General features: G+C 37.4%; 1 protein-coding gene across 5 annotated transcripts in view; it reads right to left on the bottom strand.

Annotated features, from left to right (window-relative positions):
• CLEC16A (C-type lectin domain containing 16A) overlaps positions 1 to 22,850 on the bottom strand; it is a 60,478-nt gene that overhangs the window by 22,322 nt on the left and 15,306 nt on the right. For all 5 annotated transcript variants that reach the window (XM_033073889.1, XM_033073890.2, XM_033073888.2 and 2 more), the window contains 10 exons: positions 22,694 to 22,807; positions 17,871 to 18,099; positions 16,375 to 16,504; positions 12,261 to 12,361; positions 11,393 to 11,518; positions 9,953 to 10,062; positions 9,413 to 9,457; positions 8,139 to 8,189; positions 7,303 to 7,431; positions 3,643 to 3,763 (listed from right to left, as the gene is read on the bottom strand). In XM_033073889.1, coding sequence (XP_032929780.1) covers positions 3,643 to 3,763; positions 7,303 to 7,431; positions 8,139 to 8,189; positions 9,413 to 9,457; positions 9,953 to 10,062; positions 11,393 to 11,518; positions 12,261 to 12,361; positions 16,375 to 16,504; positions 17,871 to 18,099; positions 22,694 to 22,807 — 1,156 coding nt within the window. The remainder of the gene's footprint in view (positions 1 to 3,642; positions 3,764 to 7,302; positions 7,432 to 8,138; positions 8,190 to 9,412; positions 9,458 to 9,952; positions 10,063 to 11,392; positions 11,519 to 12,260; positions 12,362 to 16,374; positions 16,505 to 17,870; positions 18,100 to 22,693; positions 22,808 to 22,850) is intronic.

The raw sequence follows: 22,850 nt of genomic DNA, 5'->3' as shown, positions 1-22,850 counted from the left end.
CCTACTCCAGAAACCCCTCCAAGAAACTCCCAAATACATTCTTTAAGATTCCTCACTGCCCTGCTCCAGTTCAAACTCATTATTCATAAAAAGGGACTAAATCACCCTCTTATCACCAGCTGCCCCAAACAGCCCCTAAACAGCAGTGCCAACCCCTAGAAGAGCTCTGCTAACTCCACTACAAGTTGTTTTATTCTTTGCTTCATATTGACACTTTCATTCATATATTTGATGCACACAGGTCTTTTTGTCTCTCTCATCTAGTACCAACTTTCAGCAAGTAAAATACTCTGAAATCTATACAATACATTAAACTTTTTTACTCATCCAAACATCTAAACAAGCATTTCACACCATTTTTCACACTAGAAACATTTGAGTGGAAGTGTACAGCTCTTCACAGCAGCAGGTCATACAACTATAGACAACAGCCATAAATTGTGGTCAGGAGGTGGAAGAAATTCTTTTGTGCAGCAGGTTACCCAGAGATGTTGTGGAATTTACATGACCAAAGGTTTTCAAGTTTCAAAAACCAAACTGATCACCTCTTCCCCCACCAAAAAAAACCTGCAACACAAGTGGGTGGTCCTTTCCAACTCACATTTCTATGAAGCTACCAATTACCCTTTACCAGCAGGATCCATTCAAAATTGATTGGGTGGTAGGAAAGAAAGGCATGAAATACAGAACCCTAACACAATTAAGAGGATAATTAATGCTAACCAGTGTGAATCTACTGTGAGCTTTTGAAATTTGAGAAAACAAGTTTAATCAATAAATGCAATACATACAGGACATGATTCAGTTAACATGAGGATTGATTGCTATTACCTTCTCATAGCCCTGCAAGGCTCAAGAAATCCATACAGGATTGGCAAGTATTACTATAGAATCTGTGGAAGATTTATTCCTGTTTAGAAGAGGACCTGAGACACACCAGGCAGAACTGATATTTCTTATTTTGGTGTGCTTTATTTCTTGCCTCTTTAATTCTTTAACCAAATTAGTCCATCAACATATTTATTGCAGTTGACTTGAATTCCTGGAGCAGTCCTATTCTTCTCAAGACACAAAGTGCTTGGATTAGGACTCTTCCAAACACAGTACATCAGGCTGATGACTTTCAAGTCTTTTGGGAGATTCTCAACTAACAGGCCACAACACCAAATAGAGTTGTGGAGTTCTCAAATACTAGTTTTTGACCAGTATTTACAAAGCTTTTAGTGCAACAACAAGCAGGTTAAAATACTTGCTGTATAAATTCAACTTCCCAACTACAAAAATGCACTACTTCAAGAACTCAAAAGGGAGAATGCTTTCCAGAACAGAAAGTCTTTACTTTAGACCTGACAACACCTTGAAACGAAGCATTACTGTAAAAGTCTTTCAAAGAACAGAAAGGAAAGTTACTCATTTACTAGGCAACTGTTACAGGAATCCTTTGAGCCTATACAATTGCACATAGTCCATTTACATGACTGTTTCTAGTTCACAGCTGCTGAAGAGTCAAACTGTCATCCTTGATGACAAAAACAGAAGAGAAAGTGTGGTTAAACACATTTTCAGTGAACTGATCTAAGAATACTTACAGCTATGCTGTGAAACAGCTAGAGATACCCAACCACATTCAGATGAAAATATCAAGCCCAGTAAACTTCAGTACTATTCAAATTTGGTCTGGGGATTACAGTGAACCACAGGCTGAACAGTGTGACACTGCTGCAAAGAACTGGAGTGGTCCTTCTGAGATTAACTGCAATGGCTAACACCTCATGCAAAATAAAGCTTGTAACCAGTTTGGACACTACACCTCCATTACATGGATCCAAGACTTCTGTGGACTTTCTCCAAGGAAAATTCAAGTTTTAGGAAATACAGCCAATAAGGAGAATTCAGAGACTTCAGCTGCTTGCAGTGCTGAAGATATAAATTAAGTGAGAACAGTTGCCTTTGTTTATGAAAATATTTGCCTGAAAAGATTGTATTGTAAGAAATCTTTATGACTATAACAGCTACTTGAGATAGTATAAATGTACCTGATCTACTCTGGGGCTTAATCTTTAATGATTTCATAAGTTCCAGTCATCCTAATTCCAGAAACGATCTGCAGACATTAAAAGCTCTTACAGAAAACTTTCAGCCGTCTGTATACACAGCTGGCAGCCCAAGATAAGCATTAGGGTGGAGATAGTGAATGCAGCACCTCCCACTTCACAGACAGAACTCTTCCCAACAGTAGGCAGCCCATCTGGGATGATATTCTGCTTTACTAACCAGAAAAGCAACCAGTCATGAATTCACCTTGTTCCCATGAAGTACATTTAGCTGAAGTTAGAAGATGTGTCCCTGATCATACACCTGCACCACCTTTTGGGTTACTCTCTTTGTTACAAATATAACAAGGAATTGTCCTGGGCACCTTTTTCTAGCTGGCCCTGGTGTGAGCAGGAAAGTTAAGACTACATATCTTCTGAAGCTCCTTCCAACCTCAATTATTCCACGATAAACTTTTCTCAAATCTTTTTCAAAAAACGTTGCTTGTGATGGCCTTGAAAAGCCTGTATACTTGGCAGACAGAGTGAGCAAAGAAACTTAACTATAATGCTATTTTTTTCTGTTTCAGCAAAGAAATAACAGCTTTAAATGTATCCTCATTTACCTCTTAGCCATGGCATTCACTAACAGGATCCTGTTACCACCTGAAACCAAGCACTGAGGCTGTTAATTTGAGCTGCAAGTGACTTCACACAGTGAGCTGCTAAATAAGACTGAAAACTCCTCCAGCCTCACAGGCAGTCCAAGGCAGACAGTAATCACATAATATGCAATTGCTTCAAAATATTTACAGCAGAAAAACACTGCAAAGTAACAGCAGTTGTAATTCTGGTAACACCATATCCAGCAGTATGGAATGGACCCTCTATGGAATTACCAGGCTCTCTATTCATACATTCATAGATATGGTTACAACCTTGGAACTACACCTAAAGGCTCATATTCAACATATGTGCATCAAAGTATTAAAAATGCTTTTTTACAAGAAACCTGAATCTCCCTCATCAAGCTCACATAAAACACCATCATTGCATTCAGGCAAAAGGAAAAAAGAAGCCATTTTGATACAGTTTTGTGGGATTTTTCCAAATCAAAACAGTAGCTGAAGCCATTACTGAATCATGTTAACCTCCACTCCCCTCTTGGCTAGATGTACACAAACAAGCATAAACACTGCAGGCATCTTAATGCTCCCAAGAATTTTAAAAGCCTTGTACTAATAGAGATTGAGGAAAATTTATTAAATCAAGAACACCTCCAAAGTGGTAATTCAAAAAGGCACACAAATGTAATTTTTTGGGTCACGCTTTGCCCAGTGCAAAGTCTCCTCCCAAGGTATGGCACCTATGCAATGATGTGCATCCTATGTGCTTTATGCCAAAATGCTGATCTTCTGTCTTTTGTTTGGGAAAAGACTCAAACTGGAAAATGCATTTTATGCTATAACACACAGTAGAACTCCAACACCATACTAATTTTCAATTCAGGTAGTTTAAGTAAGAATAGCAATCATGAGCAGTTTAGAAGAAAAAAAATGTCAGTAATTTTTTCATGTCAGACTATTTAGGAAATTGAGGGACTACTTACTCAAATCCAGAACATCATCTGCCTTTATCAGATCTCCCTCCCTTGTGAGTGGTAACTGAGTTTCCAGCTCACCTTGCAAGTCCAGTGACAGTGAACGAAGCATAAAGAAAACTCTGATTGCCTTGAAAAATTAAAGAAAATAGTAAAATATTTTTACACCCAATACTATATATTTTAACAGAATCTTACTAACATATACTGGCTTTTACAACCACCAAGTCTGCTGTCCTACAGTAAATATTTCTAATACATTTAAAATTGAAATTAAAATTTTAATATGTTTTAAATTGGAAAAGTAGAATATAATTTCCAACTTAGTTAAAAAAGAGACATGAAAGAAGCTGAAACATGCTGTTTATTTTCAGTGAAATAGAAGCAGCAGAGCACTGGCACACTTACACAGATTGTGACTGATAGGGAAACAATTCCAGGAGCTGCTTAAGCAAAAACAATAATCTTGGAATATTTTTCTTTCGTTATTTTAAGACTGATTTTATTTATAGTACTTTGTGCTACAGAAACCTACACAGCCACCTTCAGGAACTCTCATATTTTGACTTTAAAACAGTAATAACTTTTCTGGTCAAGTCTAGCTAAGAGAGAAATGGTGGGGATTTCTGTATTTTAATTTGCTGTGCTCACCAAAACTAGCCACATGTAATGTAACATTCTTGGAGCACTTAATTTATATTCTCAGAAGGTCTTCATCAGGGCAAAGCATTCTGAAAGCTGCAACAGTCCCAAGAAACTTTCAACAGCTGCTCTGTGAAATGAATACGCTAGTTTTGATTTACAAATTCATGACATACGGTATGCAAAGGCCCAGAGTGTCATAGAACAATCATTTTGTTAGCCACATTTTGAAAGGTACCATTTACAATCCTCTTTCCCTACAAGAACTGCATTTTCAGCAGAGCAAATGAAAAATCATTTTTTATTACTTCCGGTTTTCTGCTTTTTAAGAGTTTCCTACACAGTAACTCTGTGGCATACTGTAAATTAACTGCTGCCTTACAGTAACAGCACTGAATTCATGAACAGCTGCAATGCCCAGAAACTCCCAGATTGCAGGAAGTATTAGGAAAAACAAATCTAAAGTGCTGTAAGGGAAAACCCTTCACTCTTCTATTTTTAAAGTCAACACAACAGTGGCTTCTGTGAAGCAGAGGGAGCCTCTCAGCAAATGCTGTGAGTGTTTGGCCAGCTCGCTGCTGGCAGAGCCTCCAGAAATTTCTGGCAGAACAGGGATGAAGAGAGGGAAGGCATGTATCAGGTTCTTCCATGAAATGACCCCAAAGCAATGCCTTTGGCTGTTGAAATTTAACAGGGCAATATGATTACGTGGAGCAAAGGACATCAAGGGCATCTAACAAAAATATGACAATAATACTATTTAATTCATGAGAACAGAGCCACTCCAGAATGTGAGATGATCTCTCCCATGTAGGCAGACTGCATTGTGACTACTGTGGATTTACTGAAATTATACAGGATTACTATAAAGCAGTTTCTCCACCAGCTGCTTCAAGAAGAATTCAAAGTATTTAGTTTAAAATTTGCCAATTCAATCAAGAACAGGAAAATCCTGGCATTTTTTGCAAACCAAAAGTTAAACCCAACAAAGTTTTTGTTTGGATTTTTCTTTTTTTTAATTTGGAGGGTAACCATCACTCAACTTTCACTTATCTTCCCCCTCAAACCTCTTCCTCCTAGACTGCATTAATTTCTTTCACATTCATTTCCTATAAAACTAATGGCCCTCATCTCCAGACATATAATCCCATTTAGTGCAGAACAAAGTACAGGAGTAGAAAATAAAATCAGAACTTTAGCCTTTGCAAAAAAAAAAAAAAAAACCAAAAAAACCCAAGAACATCAGATGACATGGGAAGCATGCTGTGCTTCCTACAACACTGACCACCCTCAGTTTGTTACCAATAACAATATATTGTGTCTAACACATTTTATCAGATCTCAACAAAATAGAAGAGTTCTGTGGCCTAGAATTTTTTCGGCTGACTTTTGTTTGCCTGGTTAACTCAGAACAAATAAGGATTTCTACCTACATTAAAGAATTATGCATTATAATGGTGATTTACTCATTTATATACATGTTCCATGTGCAAAGAAACAGCGATTTGCAGGGAAACCGACTACTATTTTAGTACATTCCCATGTAAAAGTGTTCTTAGTACTTGAAAAACTTCTCACAAAGTGAGATTTGACAGCTTCTCCTAAAGTTGTTAAAGAGGAGAAGAGCTGCCATTTAGAGGAACTTTCTATAGCAAGGAAGTAAGATCATAACAGTTAAGAACTCACAATATAATCAAAGTTCACTTGCTAGTGAAATAAAACTTCAAGACTTGCTTGAATCGTGTCAGAACATGCTCAGAATCAAATCTGCTTCCATTTGAAAGCACTGTTAGAACCTCAGCAGGCAATGTCACAAGGTACAGCCAAATCCAGCATTTTGCCACGGCAGCTCAGCTGGGGCGAGGCAGCCTGGCTGGAAGGAAGCAGCACAGGAGCTGAGAAGATTCTAAAACCTGAGTGCAATGTGACTGGGGAAGGAGTGCCAACAAGGAATCATTCTGGGAATTCTTGCTGGTGATAGAGACCCTTTCACCCCAAAAGATATACAGGAATATTTGTATTGATTTTTTTATTTCCACCAACAGAAGTTAAGCTACTCCTTATTTAGGACATGAAAATCCTGGAACAGTCAATACCCACTAATGTGCATTTCTAAGTAGCCTTCTGTTAAACACCACAGAGAGCATTCCAGGAGGCATTTGTGCTTTCTAAGAATAATACTTTTCAAAATAATTCACTGTATTCTATCAAACAACGTGCTGTGGTAACAAAAGCTGTGTGGCTTATAAGCAATGAAAACAAACCTTTTTAGAAGATTCCTGGAAATATGTTTTTTTTCTTCAAGAGTACTTGAATATACTTACATAATATACTTATACAAATGCGAAGAAAAGCACCTTCCAAATAATGGCTTTGTGCTGTAACATGTCTCTTAGACTTACTGACACTGCAAGGCTTCCAGGACACAGCCAGATAAGGGCCAAGAACTGATTAATGAAGAATGGAAACAAGGATGTTGTCCTTCAGGTCAGTATCACTTCTACAGACTGTCATAAAAATAGATACTTTCCTGGTTCTCTCCTCATTCTCAAATCTCTATCACAAATTACCTTGGCAAGATGAACTCTCAGGTCAAATTTAATTTTTTGTCATGTCTAGAAATATGGGCAATACAAAGCCAGTCAGTCTTCCATGGAGATTCTTACTACAGGAATATAATTGAGAGAGACTGAGATAGATCACAAAAGAAGCTGACAATATATGGAGAATCATCAAAATGCCTTTGTAAGCAGCTTTCTGCATGGTTTGAAAAAATTTAAACCTCAGTGCAAGAACATTTTGAGTTGACTAGATACAAGAAATCAAAAAAGGTTTCTCCCCTGAGGCAGCTAACTATTATATATACTCTACATAGATCTGTCTTCATCATGATTTTATGATTTCATAGATGAAGCTTCCAATCAAGCAGTTTTCAAAGAAAAGTATTTGTATTCCTAGAATTGCTCAATGATTTTGGCATCATTTTATCATGAGCAAATGACAAATGAGAAAAATAGCCTTACTCACTCTTCGTGTTCTTTCCACATCTCCACAAGGCAACCTTTTCACAAAATCAATCCCAGTCAGTGGTGTCCCCGTTGGGGGTAGCAAGATCGAGGCATCCATCATCAAGTATTCTACATTCATAGGTTTCATCTATAAAAATATTTTAGCACTGGTAATTATACAGAACAATAAGCATTTGCCTCTTTAGTTTCATATACAACTCACTGTTGTGCATTCTAAAATTCTGAGAATTTTTAATACCATGCCTTATTTTAGGTCTGTACATGCAATCCCTCATTTACTACATGCAATATCTCATTGTTCCTGGACACACTGTTGAAGTTTTCATATAAATAAAACACAGGAAAAACTCCAGATTACAGAAAAGGTATTTCCCAAATACTAAGAATCAAATTCTGCAAGGTTTGATTTTAAGTTTTGACTTAAATTTGTGGTTACTTCAATCACAAGGAAGTTTCTCATAACTTTTTCTCTCCAAATTGGAACTTCCTCAAAACTGAGAACTTGCTGAGTTTCAGACAGGTATAGGAAGATTTTGATATTGTTCAAGGCAAAAAACATAAATCCAGTGTCCCATTTAGTAGGTTGAAGAAATTTTTGTATACTCAATTTTAGAAAGTAATGAAAGTTTATTAAATAAAGAGTTGTGAAGCATCACATAAAATAATTTATGTAAGTATAGACAACTTCTCAGAGACAAATACACCACCCACATTTTGTTATCCTACTTCCAGTAATAAAGACTCCAGTGTCCTCAGCAGCTATCAGTACTTTTTCTTGTTCCTGTGCTGTATCTGGGTTTGAGGATTTGCCAGGGCAGAGGGGGTCTCACTTACTGTCATACTCCGGTATTCATCTTCAAACATATCCAGAAAGATTTCTTCTCCCTTCCAAAAGAAAGAATATGGACATCCCATGAAGCCTTGCTGTTTGGGGTTCTGTTAGGTTTGGTTCTGTACAGTGTGTCTGTGAAGGGAGGCCAGGGCTGCAGGCACTGCTGAGCCCTTCAGCAGCACTGCTGGCACCTTTGGGAGAACACACTTAGGAAAGGGAGAAATTCTCTGCAGCCCCTGGAGGACCATGGTGCAGCAGATACCAACAATACAACAGGCAGACGTGCTCTGAAGGAGCTGCAGGACTCGCACTGAGGCAACTGCAGCCCATGGAGGAGGGGACCCACACTGGGGCAGGGGAAACTGTGAGAAGGGAGAAGCAACAGAAGTTTTTGCGGACTGACACCAAATCCCTAGTTCCCATTGCCCCTGCACCACTCACAGGGGAAGAAGGTTCAAGAGCCAGGAATGAAGCTGAGCGTGGGAAAAGGGAGAGGTGGGGGACAGCAGTGTTGTAGTTTGTCATTGTTTCTCACTATCTAGATTTTTTTTTTCCTGGCAAAAAATTCATTTCTGTGAAGTTGAGTCTGTTTTGCCCATGACTGTAATTGGCAAGTGACCTCTCTGTTCTTTATCTTAACGAGATATTCTATTCTCCCTCCATCCTGTGGAGGAAGGGCAGTGAGAGAACAGTAAGAGAGTGGACCTCTAGCAGCCAGCCAAGGTCAACCCACCACAAGCTACTTATTTTTTGTAAGCCACATTGAGCAAACATCCTTCAAGAGAATTCTAAGAATAACAGGAAGATATTTTAGACACTTGAAATCTGTCACAGATTTACTGCTGCTTATATAGAAGTTAATGCTTAGGGCTAAAAAATGGAATTTCTTTCATTGTTTACAACACACACACAAAAGTAAAAAGTTGTAAAGATTCCAATAAGAAAAAAAAAAGTAAAACTTTAGATCATCATTTCAGATATGATACAAACAAAAAGTAAGGTCAAAACCAAACATATTCCATATTAAGTGTCAATGACAAACTTGATCTCCAGCACAAACCCTGTGAGTCTTTCAACAGCCCTTTGTGACATATGTTATGGTGTAATGGGAAGGGCAGAAAGGAGAGGAATTCTCCAAGAAAACACTTCCTTCTCTCTCACAAATTTGGAGTTCCCATCTTAAAAAAAGTGCTTCTTTGGTCACTATCCAAAGACTGGGCTGCAGACACTCCTCATATGTAAAGGACCTTTCTCTTACAGCATTTTGCATATTTACCTTATAGAAACGACGAAGGAGATGAACACTTTCCTCCCTTGCACCCTAGGAAAGAGAAAATGCATTTCAAGGAATGCATACACTGCTTACTTATTAGTCACATTAAAAAACCCACCCAAAAACTCATACAGAAGATACTGACAAATAATATCCTGATTCATGGCCTTAATCCCAGAATTTGATAGAATACAGTTCTTCTACTTACGAAAATGCAACTTATGTGAGTTTATTATTTATTATTTCAAGTGCACTTTTCTTGATGTTATTGAGATGGATAACATATCACTTTCACAGATACAATGAAACAAAAAACTGCTGGAGAAGGTACAAGTTAAAGTAAGAGATGAACACAGAACATAGGTTATGATGTCCACATCACAGAGCAACCAATGCAAAGATGCTCTAGAACCTCAAATTTCACACTGATTAATTAATTAATTTCACTTTTTTAAAATTGGAATTAGATATTGAACAAATTTATTCAATTCTACTTCAGACACCAGTAATGCAGTAACTGGCAATTTGAAAGAAAATACTCACCTCAAGACAATCAAGGTGCACACTTTTTATGATCCTGCCATTTTTGGAAAACACAAGTTGCTTCAGCAACAGGCAGCCAAGTTCTAAAGTTGCCAAACGAATTTTTCCATCTGTGAAAAGTTCAACATACAAAATAGTAGCAATTTAGTTACAGTTCTTCTCATCATCCCATGTTCTTAAATGTTTGTACTCTTCCTGCAACTGTCAAAATTTGTTCCTCTGTCAACCCCCCCATCTGACAGGGGTGAGTACCGATGCTGCTTTCAATGCTGCTGGTTACAAAGAAGAGGAACGGAAAGAGTATTTTAAAGCAGAAGAAAATTTAGAGCAGAACCATTCAATAAGAAGGCAAAGATTAATACTATTGAACAGTGAGTCCAAACCCCAAATTGGGTTTTGCTGCCTTTATCAATCTGCAGCACAAGCCTGAATTACACTAAAATTACAAAAGGATCCCAGACATTTGGGATGGATGAAGATGCAAGGTGAAAGGAAGCTTTGTACATAAGACATTAATAAGGCACAGTTTTGCCTTGAAGAGAAGAAAGAAGATGTTCTTCATAGCATGCAACAAGCTGAATAAAAAAATCCCCCATTTCCATCCTTCCCCAGCATTTCCCTCCCCAGACATGCCTTTATTTAAATAAGTACATATGCTCATTTGCACTTCTTCCTGCTGCTGTAGGTACAAAATCATCATGTATAAACACATTTTTCATCTCTGACACATCACACAAGTTAATATGCTGTAGATCAGTTTTGCAAGTCAAACAAACAGATTTTCATTCTACAGACATTCAAAAGTTTGATAGTGTGTCAGTTTCTGGGGAAAACCAGTTCTACACATTTGAAGTTTTAAGGGCAGAAGTGCGAGGAGGAGAGGTGTGGCTTCAACAAAAATTAAAAAAAAAAAAAAAAAGGAAGAAATCCCCCACACATTTTCTGCAAAGCAGTTTAGAACTGAAAACACAATCTTAGATTAAAAACAAGTATGGGAAAATTTGCTACCACCTAGAGGTAGACAGCCAAAGGACTGCTATGAGCAAAAGTCACCATAGTTTAAGACTATTTCTCCACTGGAATTATTTCTACAAGCAAAGGTGAGACAGATCATATTTTCAAGATGAAATCCATTAAGGTGAAACCCCTCAAAATCTCAATTTTTGTTTATTCAGAAGTGCAGAAAGTAGGAATTAAGATAACAGATCACTGTATAGTTCTGAGTATAAAAACAACTACTCAGCACAAATCCAGAGTTTCTGGTTCCTCACCAACCAAGGAAAAGCCAGTAGCTGTCTTTCACAAACTGTATCCACATATTGCTCATCAAAGAGCATGCTGAACAGTCATCTTCTCCTCAAACACAAGAGGCTAAGTAACTTTTTTCCATCTTCAAAAATTTCACCTTGCAAGGAAAAACAAACTCTGGAAAAGCAATACCTGGTTGTGCAGCATAATTCATTATCCTGATGAGTCCTTCTGCAAGGACATGATTATAGGAATTTCTCTCTTCAGCAGCATGCTGAGCCGGAAGTTGAATTCTCTCCAGCTTGACTGAGTCAAGTCCTTTCATGGGGGTGAAGGGAAAAAAGCAAATTAGAAAACAGGAGTGTGCTCTGAGGCAAACATTAATAGACCACAGCAGTTTTCTCAGAAGAGAACAATTAGCAATAGGAAACTTGGCAAGATAGCTTTGACTTTGTATTACATGGAAAAGGAGGAACAACAAGGACCAAACATATTCACGAATCTTTGAAAATTATCAGCTTTAAATGGGGCCTACTGGGTGAAGACACTCAAATCCCAAAGAGGTAGGTGAAATGCAAATGATTTTGCTGCTTCTCAAATTCTCAGATTATTTGTTTGCATCTAAATCAAATCCAAGTCAAGCCATACATCTGGAGAATATAACTGCTAAAAGGGAGAAGATTAAAGTCTGATTTTAAATTCTTCTTTGGTATTTAAGTAATGTGTTCATATATGTTTAAAAGAAACAGGAATTTTATTTTGTAGTAGCCCAATTCAGTATCCTCCTTGACACAAATAAAATTTTCACTGACTTGGTATAGAAGGAAACTAATCCTATCTTTCTTTAACATATTCCTCTAAAATATCAAAGTCATTTCTCAGAAAAGACTGGTTTGCTGTGAGACCTCTTGGAACAATGCACAATTATGGATTGTGGGGATCTTCTCGACTCGTTCTAAAGAACAGCAATAAACAATGCCATAAATCAGAAGATGACTGTTGAGGTTTACAGTTTCTTCCAGCCCTGGCCTTCCAGTTAACTCTACTTAACAGCACTTGCCTTTGTTGTGTGACATTGCATATAAAAGACAGAGCACAAAGAGTGCATAGTAATCATCTTCAGGACAGTCCAGTGCATTATAGACCATATCAAGAAAAGGCCTGTGGAAAGGAGTAATTTAGAAACAGTTAAAAAAATCTACAGAAAAATGGGTAACTATCATACTGTACATGTAGCTAATGGAAGAGGCAAATTTACAGTAATGCATATTTTCAGGCATTATAACAAAGAGTTCTGCTACAGAGTACTCAGATTACAGCTATGTTTTGTATTTACATACTGACAATTCTGAGCTTTAACAGGATTTATTACATAATAGTTTCCTAAGAATCGACTGTTCAAACATTACTGGGTTGTTTGTAGCCTGTTCAGTAAGTATACAAAAGCATTGCAGAGCTTGTTGTAAGTGCATACGTAAGTAAATTTAAGGAGCTGCTATCACTGTTGTATAAAACAGACTCCTTTAAAACTCATGTGCTAAACAGAGCTGAAAAGTTCTTACTATTACAAGTAAGCATTTTTAACAGAAGATTGGAGGAAGCTAAGTTGTTCTAAATCAACAATTTTACTGTCCAATTTACCAGTTATAGGAAAGAAAAATTAATTAGGAGGGAATATTCGAAGAGAAAAAAATCCACTTTGGATTGCAGATGAGCTTTTGCTTTCCGGAGTTTAAACATGTGTGACCTATGACACATATTTAGGAAGTTACAACCAGTGCTAAGTTCACCTTTTCTTCACCTGTACCTTGGAAAGACAACAAAAGTCAGTGTAATCCAGAAGGCATTTGGACAGATCAGATATGGCTGAGATTCATCTTAGCACAGGCCTGACAGCAAGGCAGCTTCACATCTGGTCTTAAACTGGCTTGCATCTAGTCAGTTGTTCAAGTTCAGAGCAAAGCAGAAACTGAATATATTTTCACAACTGGCCCAGATAAACAAATGATATGTCAGGGAAATGTCACAGTCATCAGATGACAGCGTGGAAGCCCAAGTGGAAAGGGTTTATTCCTATCTTTTAAATTACACTTTAACAGTGAAACGAAAAATATCCTTACATTACCTAAATTACATTCAAAGAAAACACATAAAAATAACATCAAAGCCACAGAAGCAAGCACATTTTGCTGTGCTCAGGCCTAGCAGACGAGAAGCAAGCACTACAAACTCAGTGCTGTGGTTGTTGGGGGTCAGAGACCAGAACACCACGCACTCCAATCCCCACTGCAGACCTGTGGCCCCTGACGGTCACACCGAGCTCTTCCCAGGAAAGCCGTGGTGCCCAAGGCAGAGCAATGCACTGGAAGTTCCTGGCAGCCCCAGGCACATCTCAGCAGAGTGTTCTGTTCTCTCTTACTGAAAGCAGGCAGTGACCAGAACCCAGCCCACGCTGCTCCCTGCTCAGCTCGTGTCTGTGCATTTCTGAGCCGGGATTACACTGCTCCTCCACCACCAGTGCCACCAGCACTGATCCCTCTTTGTCCAAATTCAGCACTGCTCAAAGTGCTTCAGTCAAATTGCCCACATACTGTAGATCTCAAAAAAAGGTAACTACTCAAGGAAAAACAACCTAAAGAATTAGCAATGTTGAAAACAAGGTAAGAGGTTTCTTAAGCATTACACAAGCCCTGCAAGCCTCGTGTCACCCTCAGGCGGGGGGATTTTACTCCATAAAATGAGCTCAGCTTCAAGGTCTAAAGAATAAAGAGGACTAAGATATCAAAATACTTAAATGCAAGATAGCACTTGGTTTGTTTTCAGACCAACAGCAGACAGTAAACAACCTACACCTTAACCTATAATATAAAAGTATAATTTAATATAATTTAATGAAAGTCAGTGTTTTACCAGGTCAAAGCTGCTGAGGTATCAGTAGCTGGTCCATTAACAGCAATATTACACAGTATTAAATTACTTATTTGATGTCCAATGCATTTTTCATTGTTCCCCCGCATACTAATTAGATTCATGAAATTATGAGACTTGGAAAAAATCATTACAGCAGCAAGAGATACCATTTTCATTTCAGATGCTTCTTCACAGCATCTTACTGGCATTATCTGTCTCAGCCACAATAACCTGAGGCTGAAACAACTTCCAAGAATCTCCCTCAATGTTCCTCATTTAGACTAAATACATAATAGACCCAGGAAAACTTCAGCCTAAGAAAGTAGCAACAGAAGCCACAACATAGCATGAAGATTTGACATGCTTTGGAAAAAAGCTTTCCTGTGTGCATTTCATAAAATGAAGCTAATTTAAAACAGGTCTTAAAGCTTAAACTTTCCAGTGGTGAGGCCTATCAAAATAAAATAACACCTAAAATACTGAAGTTTTTCCTTTTGTTTTTCACAGCAGGAAAAGGGCTAAGGGAAATGAAAAGTTTGACTTAGCTTTTACAGCTGCAGACTTTTAACTGCCATCTGTGCTGTTTTTCCTATTTATTTTTCAACAACTATTGGACTGTTTAAAAAAAAAATCCCCACTTCTCACACAAAAGGCTATATCATAAGTATTTTCAAATGTATTTCTTAACTGTAAGCATTTGTTTCCTTTACTATCTTTTACTAAGGGCTTGATAGAATGCCATACAACTGTTTCTCAAATTATTTATTCTTGTGGAGTACATCCACAACTGAAGACTGCAACACAGCAGGAACCACTGTTACCACAAGTGTTAATGATTACCCCAGGTATGGAAGCTTCAGTTCCAGTATGGCAGAGAGAACACTGCATTTTCCACTCCCACATGGTGCCTTATCCACAAGGCTCAGTGATTCCAACCAGTGTAGGACAGAAACTACACATACTGGAGCAAGTCTCTTGAGAAATTTAGCTGCTGTTTCAAATACTATACTTGGTATATAACATAATACAACATCTTAAACTAAGCAGCTAATCCACTGATATTAAAAAAAAATAAAAATCACATATAAAAAGCCAGAATTGCCCTATACAAAGGTATATCCTTATTTTAAAACTATTTTTAGCTCTGGACACACTCTTTGATGTAGCTTATTTTTAGAAAAGATGCAGAATGCTGTGGGACCACACTTGAAGATCAAGAGAAGCCTGAACTGCAGACATCTGCCAAATGCCCTGGTAGCTCACTTCTAAGCATTCTGCATTTTTTAAGTCCCGAGCACACCAGTCATTTTAGTATTCCATGCACTCACTGCCAATTTCTTTCTAAAAGCCATTTGGCACATATTTTAGTCAAATTATCAATAATCTAGAACAATGTGTTTTAAAGCCAGTTCAAGTCAAGGTTCAATTTCACTTTTACAATGAAATTAAATGTTATCTTTATTAATGAATGTAATCTAAACTACAAAGCTATAATGGAGACAAAATGAAATTCTGGGAATACCAGGCAGCATTTCCCAAGTTTAAAAATAAATTTTCAATCCTATCAAACATGTGCATTTCCCCAGTGGACACATTTGCAATTACTTTTGTGTCAGGCACATGGTTTCTTAACATTCTACTAACAGGAATACAAAATCCCTACTGAGAAGGTGTCTTGGGGTACTCATTATATCCAAGCTTACATTTTGAAGTCAGGGCAATTTCTTCTCCCAGAAACACTTATAAACTGTATTTCCAGTAGAAGTTTCCAATAACCCTAAAACATACTAAATAGTGCAAAGGTTACAAGGTTTGCCTATAACTATTGCTATTAAAATTCTGCCAAACTCAGCCCTGAACTGAGGAATTTTCCTTAATTTTTTCCTTACAGGTGCATACAAGATCAACAAATGTAACCATAAATATATTTAGTAAAACTTCTATCTTAATTTTGAGGCTTATGAAATTATGGGATGGAAACATTTAAATTCTATTTTTCTTAATATTCTGTAATTTATCTACTTAGTGCATCACAATTACCATAAAGAAAAGCACAAATTACAAAGGAACAGGATCATTTTCAAAACTGAGCAGCAGTGAGGTTATACCTCACTTTTGTATTGATTCACTCACTTGTGATGCAGGAAAATCCTCTAATTTTAACTTAAAGGGATGTTTCGAGTCTGCTTCAAGAAAAGCAAAAGATTTAAGGGGAGGGTAGGTAAGGAAGCAATTCAGTAAAATCTTTTACAGTTCCTTTATACCTGTTCCAGTTCGTTATCTCACTCCCAGAAGCAGCTGCACTTTTTTCTTCATCTGTTGTATTCTGTTCTGTCACAGCAGAGATAGACAACTCTGACAGCTTACATCTCTCCATGATTACCATCTCTATTTCTAAAAACCAAAACATACCACCAAAATTTGATATTTTTAACAAAGTTATCACAAGCTCTTCTGTATTTTTCTGTTTGGTATTAAAAGTATCTCATTTATATATGAGGTATAACCATTATCTCAGAAAGGTTAATGAAAAGATTTAGGCAAATTTTCTTCCCAGTAAAGAACCTGGTTTACATTTCTTTAAGGAATGTAACACCATAAGAAATGTATACATATATATAAAATATGTAAAGAAAAGATACATATCATTTTGGCAAATAAACAAGCTCCTGTAAGCTCCCTTCCCACGCAAACCACAGGAAGAAAAGCCATAGAACCTCTTTCTGAAAAAAAGATTTGTGAAACAGCTGGTGAGACTGGGGCATGGGTGGACATCAAGTTTCACTGAGGGTGTAAAGAGGCCTCTACAACTGCAGCAAACAGGACACCTGGTCCCCAGTGCTTCACACCTACTGACTCTCAGTAGAACAAACAACTCTTGCATTTCCTTAGGAATTTGGACAAAGTTCACAACTAAATGCACCAGTTTAAACAGTAGATTATTTCAGATTTTTTTCAAATCATGGTGGAAAATACACCATCAGTTATTTGACACCATTTGAGGAAAGCTTTCTCAAAAAGAGTGTTTACCTAAATCTAAACTCAGTCATGTTTGGACAGGACTGTCAAAGCATACCACTCTTGTTTTCAATTGCTTGCAGGCAATCCTGCCACATTTTTCTCCATTTATGTTAATGTAAATACTAGGACTTACATACATCCTTCTAAAAGTTAGCAACCATAAAATAAACAGTTACAATATGCTGTAAGACCACTCATCCTATAAAAGCAGTTCTTAGGTTTGTGCTGCCTCAAATTAAAAAAAAACAAAACCAAAGAGTTTAGGATGTTTTCAGCTTTGAACTATTTAATATTATCTTCTATCATGTACTGTTACTTCTAGCACACCAGTTAAATTTTATCACTGAAACATGCATAAAATGCTGCTGATCATCTTGCAAAGGTGAAGTGGCTACAGCTCTCCCTTACCACAAAAGGACAAGCTACAAAGTTGTCAAGCTTGCTTATCAAGTGCCCACAACCACCAACACTGAGGTGCAAGGCATGCACTGTGATAAGGGCCAAGGTCTACAGGCAGATATGAACACACTTTCATAGTTTTTAATCAGATTAGGTGTACATGTTCTTAGGGTTTGATTTAACATGAGAAAAAAATCCAGCCAAAGCCTTAAACAAATGTCACAGCCCCATGTTTACCTAGTGCAGTGAGAGAACAAGTGGTGTAACAAACCACAATTAGATCCATAAGAAAACCAAAGTACCTAAATTGTAAGCACCATTTTCTTGCTGGAATACTCACCTTCATTTTCAGTGCTTGTTCTTACACCCTTTGAACTTGCTTCTGTACCTTTGCTTTTATCAAGGTCATCTTGGTTATCTTCAGATCCTCTCTCCTCTTCATCTTCTTCACCAACATTTTTATAGTTGGGTCTTTTCTGCATCCTCTTCTTCCCTTTTTGTTTGTTAATTTCAAGAGACCTCTCAAGTGTTTCTGTGGGTTTTATGAAACACCTGATACTTGACTTTGCCTGTGAATTTGAACAGTTTACACTGAGTTATAGCACAGCATTTTTAACTGTAATTGATACAGAAATTTCAGTTACTATAAAATGTAAATCAGCACACTATCAAAAAATCTCAAATCCATTTTAAAATACAAAAATTTAATATCAAAGTATCAGTAGCACAACAATCTCCAAAGTGACATACCCCAAAGATCTGTCATTAACAAGTAGGTCTTCTGGAGACAAGAACTACCTATTTCATCACTACAAGTTTTAAATTGAAGGGTTGAGACAGATAGTACACATAAAATTCAGACACCTTTTATAAGAAGGATAAAGCAAAATCCTACATGTGTGCTGACAGCAGTGTATTAACATGAAACACAACCCTTTTAAAGGTGCAAGGACATTTTTAAAGCAGGAAGGACAATCTAATGCTCTACACTGTGAGATTTTGGGTTAGTTTGCTTTTCTAGAGTCTTATGCTTCCCTCAACATCAAACTAATTAACATATCAACTAGGAACAAATTATATTCTCATTAACCTTTTTTCAGCCTCCAGACATTGACTTACCAAGTCTAGAAAACACAACTTCATTTGTTAGACTTAATATACTTGTATTTTACGAAGTTATGACAGGATAAGATGGCAAACCAACATCTTATTTTCCTGAGTATTAATTTACAGAGCAAGCAAATCAGTTTAGATAACAAATTTCTCCCAGAAGAAACGAAGTTATTTCCAAGAGTGGTCATCCTAACAACACAGAACAATGGATTCTAATAGAAAGTGACCAAGACGCTACAAGAAGCTCTGCAAATAGAAGGAATAACAAACTTAGCATTTTACAATTCTGCAGTTTGTTTCTGAGCTGTGTTGTTTGAGCTTCCCTCTCGCTGGCTATGCCTGCAGCTGATCACTAAACACTGATCAGCCAAACCTCTCTATTACTGAGAAGTGGAACACATGGTTTGGAGCTTTCTGCCAGGTTTACACTAAACAAGACAGCTGCAGAAAACCCATTACCTTCCAGAGCTCAATATTTCAATCACATCTAGCTGACACTGCCTAAAGGGTTAAAAATTTAAGGGCAACAAGAGGAAAGTAGTAAGACTAAATACCAAACTGGTTACATTTTTTTGCCTTAGGTGACAGTACAATAAGCACTCAAGATGACTGCATCAAAGAGGCTTCAGGGAAAAACTTTGAAAAAATCCTTCCCTTCACCTAGTTAGGAACATCTATACACAAAAAAAAAAAAAGATAACGAAAACATCAGGGAAGAAGCTGTCTACAAATTAAAAGGCCAAAATGATTCTCTGAATCTTCTGACATACTTCAAATGTTTTATAGAAATATTGCATAAGTGACTTTACACTTGGCCCCGAAACAAACCACACAGTGGGAAGACTGTTTTACAATACCAAAAACCCCCCATAATATAAATTTTACTACACTTATGTCCCTTGATAACCTCTCAGATGCATTTTTTTGTGTGATCCAACTGCAATAGAGGAAGGTTATAAAATGACCAGGTACCTTTACTGATGGTTTTTGACCAGAAAAGTTGTAAGAAAAGGGAAGAGCACCTTAAGTCCTGTTATTTAGGGGGAAAAACAGAAAAGTAGCACACAAGTTGCATAATGCATTTTCCCCTTTCTGCATTCACTTCTTACTTCTGCATTGCTTCCTAGAATCTTGCAGTTACTTCTTTATGGAGAAAGCATACACTTAACATCCCTGCATTTCTCATAGGCTGTCAGTCACTTGAGCAAAGTAACACAAGAGACCAGTAGACAGTGATGTGCTTGTAAACACTGAGCCATGGTCTGCTCCAAGGAGTGCTGTAGAAAAAACCCTACACAAATATTTTGTACTGCTAAAGCCAACAAGGCTAGATAATTAAAATATTCTAAAATCAGACAAAATTAATTTGGATAGCATTTGGTTTATCAAGTTGATTACTCAGCTTGAGGTACTGCTAGTTTATACATTTAAAGTGTCTTTCACCACATTTTAATGGTTTATCTTGTGCAATGTGTGATGGTAAAATAAAGCAATACCAGTAACACCTTTTACGGGAAGGAGAAAGTAGGTTAAAGAAATAGGCACTAGGTAGAATTGGCCCACATGTGAATGATGCAGGAGAACAGATCTCACAGGAAGTAAGGTAAACCTTAGTGTGATATCTGACAAGTTTAAATACATTCTGCTGCCTACACATATTCAACTCTCATTGTGACATAAGGTTTGTACTGCTTCTAATGATGCCTAAAACCAGAAACACAGGGAAAAATATGGAAAGATGTGAAGAACCTGTTCAATGGAGCTTAGGCAATCACTACTGCCCAGTGATGTTCAGCAGATCTCCATGGGTAGGTTATTGGCAATTCAGATATCAGCAGTTACAACTGCAGGTCATTTTTTCCATAAATTGGTTTCCAGTGAACAGTATCACATGCTCCTGCTGTAACAACTACCATTGCTCTTTGCACTAAATAACTCAGGGCATTTTGCAGTTTTACACAGCAACTGCAACTCTTCTCAGCTTTTAAGTTTTTTAAGTGTTCTTTACTCAGTGTCCCAGCAAGAGGACACAAGACTCTGTGCCTAGTAATCAGTCTTTACCCCTCATTCCTCTTTAATTTATCTTATTAGAAAGATGAATATAGATATGAGGTTCTGCTTACTTCTGGGTTTAGAAACGATGTGCTACTTAGAAACTGACAGTTACATTTCAACTTAAACATATCAAGACATCTCAGTTGAAACACATGAGCAGTGTTAAGTACAGAATAGGGGTTTAGAAATAGCTGCAGTACACCACAATACACAGATATCCCCAAAACAACAATCTTAGGACAGCATCAGAATGGTTATCATGACAAATTAGAAGAGAAAGGAAGTAATAAATGATAAATTTGGGTCTGATTTAAGAAAAAAAAACAATTCTACATTCAGACTAAAAGTAAATTTAAAAATTTGCTCATCACTTCTCTTTAACAATTCTAAAGTAACCTCTGAACTAGCTTTTAGTATTCAAGAGAAGTTTGCAATTCCTTTGCAACAGAAAACATCACAGCAACAACCCTACAATGATCCCGATTCTCTTCACAGTCCAGGGAACAGCCCCTGGAATGGCTAACAATGCTCAAAAATCAACTTCTTACTCTGAATTGCCATCACAGAGCAACAAGAAACTGCCTTAATTTCCTTGACTGTGCCTTCTTCTGTACTTTGACTTGAGCCTCCCTACTGAGCTGTGTATTAGCAGGGAAGCCTAAGCAAAGCCTGCAGCAGTACCTCTCCTATTTAGCACCTGTTCAAGTACAGCAGAACCCTCAGTTTATATGTTAAGAGGACATATCTTTAAGGTCAGTAAGGAGCACCAACCTAAAAGGTATTATAAAACTTAAGAGATGAACAGGAGTCTATAAAAAACACCTAATATTCCTAACATAAGTGCAAGCACACAAACACATGCTATAGGTATTTTGTAATTCTGTACAGTAACCATGACAGGAAAAGAAAATCTCACTTCTGTAACAACTGGTACTCCACCCTCTTGCCACAAATTTCCTAGCAACAAAGCTTCTTCTGCACAAGTAACACACAACATTCAGTATGCAGCTAACGGAATGTCAGACATTTCCTAACATAACTAAGAAATTGCTTTAGCTTAAAGCAATTAGTCAACTCTACCATTCTACCATAGTTTTTATCTAAAGAAAGGTTACATTCTAAATATCAAGGTCAACAGAACAAAACACTAGAACCCAAAACCTACTAGCTAAGATCAGTCCACACAGCTTCCAATGCCCAGTGGGAAGAAATCTAGAAAAGTTGATGTATCTCGGGGAGTTGAAATGTATCCCCCCCACCTTGAAACTCCCAGAGCTATAGCCACTGCTAGGAAGGAAGGTGCATGAGAACCAATCTACTGCTTGTTATAAATTCAATATTCAGCAACTGCTGGCCAGGGGACACTTCAATTTTTAGACAGAACTACAGTCAGAGGCCTGTTACAGTAAGGTCATTCCCCCTACACTTGTTACCATCCCCAAAACAGGCCTTTAAAAGGTAACATGCATTACACAAACAAAAGAAAAATATTATAAACATGACACCTAGAAAACCAGTAACATCAGGATCTAGCAACATCTACTCAGGGTTAAACATGAAGGCACAAGGGCAATGACAGAGCAATATGCTCCCCTCTCTCTGTGGCTGGTCACTTCTCACATGCTCGCCAATGCACAGCTGTCAGAGATGATCAGCTTTACTGCTAAAACACTGGGAATATTCAGATGAAAATCTAAAGCCAGGTGATTTTTTTAAGTCTCCCATATCTACAACAAGTTGCACAAGGAAATTTCACAGGAAAGTTGTGCTGAATCATTTTTATTTCACTACCAAAGGGCAGATAAAAACTGAACACAGAAGATTGGGTTACAGAAAGTGTTCCATCAAAATGATAATCCAACAACAAAAGCTGAAGTCTGCTGCTGCTCTCCTCTCCTAAACATAAACACCTTGGTTTACCAAATACCTGATTTTATTTTTCAAATATTTTCTTTGCCTTAAAAAAAATAAAATTAGAGACAGCTGGCCACTTACTGAGTTTTTCTGTATATCTTGCTCAACCTTAGAAGAAAACACTGAGAGGTCCCCATTGAGTATAACCTCAGCCAAAGAGTTCACCAAGGGAGCATAATGTATAATCAGAAAAACCTATGGAAAGAAGAGCAGAAAAAAATATCAGACATGTTTACAG

Source organism: Catharus ustulatus, chromosome 16, assembly GCF_009819885.2.
Source record: "Catharus ustulatus isolate bCatUst1 chromosome 16, bCatUst1.pri.v2, whole genome shotgun sequence".
NCBI lineage: Eukaryota > Metazoa > Chordata > Aves > Passeriformes > Turdidae > Catharus > Catharus ustulatus.
The sequence above is the reverse complement of the archived record's forward strand: the minus strand, read 5'-3'. Positions and strand labels throughout refer to the sequence as shown.